General features: G+C 44.8%; 1 protein-coding gene across 3 annotated transcripts in view; it reads left to right on the top strand.

Annotated features, from left to right (window-relative positions):
* Positions 1-206: 206 nt before the first annotated feature.
* The window catches only part of PDCD6 (programmed cell death 6), an 83,835-nt gene continuing 83,222 nt past the window's right edge, over positions 207-819 (top strand). For 2 of the 3 annotated variants that reach the window (XM_083377179.1, XM_083377178.1), the window contains exons 1-2: positions 207-400; positions 534-595. In XM_083377179.1, the coding sequence (XP_083233305.1) occupies positions 348-400; positions 534-595 (115 nt within the window). In that variant the 5' untranslated portion in view covers positions 207-347. The remainder of the gene's footprint in view (positions 401-533; positions 596-819) is intronic. The other variant, XM_083377181.1, reaches the window with a different exon arrangement.

Genomic DNA, 819 nt, shown 5'->3' with positions numbered 1-819 from the left:
ATAATTGATACTAACCATCTGTAAGGTGAATTGGCTCACATAACATACTAAGGCCAATCAATGTTTTTGCCAATCATGCTTGGATGCATTTAGACAACACCTTCAAGCACAAAAAACACTGTAGAAAATCGGCTTCGAAACCTTTTTAGTCCGACCCCCTTCTCAGAACTCCGCCTGCCGAACTGGGTGCGTCAGGATTTGTGTCAGAGAAACAGAGGTGGCTGGTTCCTCTTCTCACCGAAGCTCAGACTGAAATCCGGAACTAGTTCTGAGAAGGCCACTTCCTTAACAAGTAGGGGTGGGTGGATTTTTTTTTTCTTTCTTTCCGCAGCAAGCCTGGTGGCGGCATGGCGTCGACAGGCATGCCCGACCCGAGCTTCTTGTGGGGAGTCTTCCAAAGGTGAGTCGTGCGAAGTTTCTCTTTCCACATTCGGCTCCCTCCTTTTTGCGCCGGGAATTCTTGATCTGAGTCTTCTTTGCTCTTGTTTTTGTCCCGCGTCGTAATTAGAATATTTTCTTGTGTTTGTTTTCAGGGTTGATAAAGACCGTAGCGGTATCATCTCCGACACCGAGCTCCAACAAGCACTTTCAAACGGTAGGGTATCTTTTCTACTCCCTAGAAGTGCTGCTCTGGTGACAAGAACGCCAGTTGCGTTCACACAACTCTGTTATTAATATGTTTGGTTAACCCAGTTTGTTAAGTTCATGTGTTCAAACTTAGTTCATTACTCGATGCTTTAGTGTTTCTGGAGAGCACAGTATCTCCCCTGTGATATGTATTGTTGTATAGCAGGAATGTTTTCTTATTGCAGTATGAAT

The sequence above is a fragment of the Vipera ursinii genome (genome assembly GCF_947247035.1).
Source record: "Vipera ursinii genome assembly, chromosome: Z".
Classification (NCBI taxonomy): Eukaryota; Metazoa; Chordata; class Lepidosauria; order Squamata; family Viperidae; genus Vipera; species Vipera ursinii.
The sequence above is the reverse complement of the archived record's forward strand: the minus strand, read 5'-3'. Positions and strand labels throughout refer to the sequence as shown.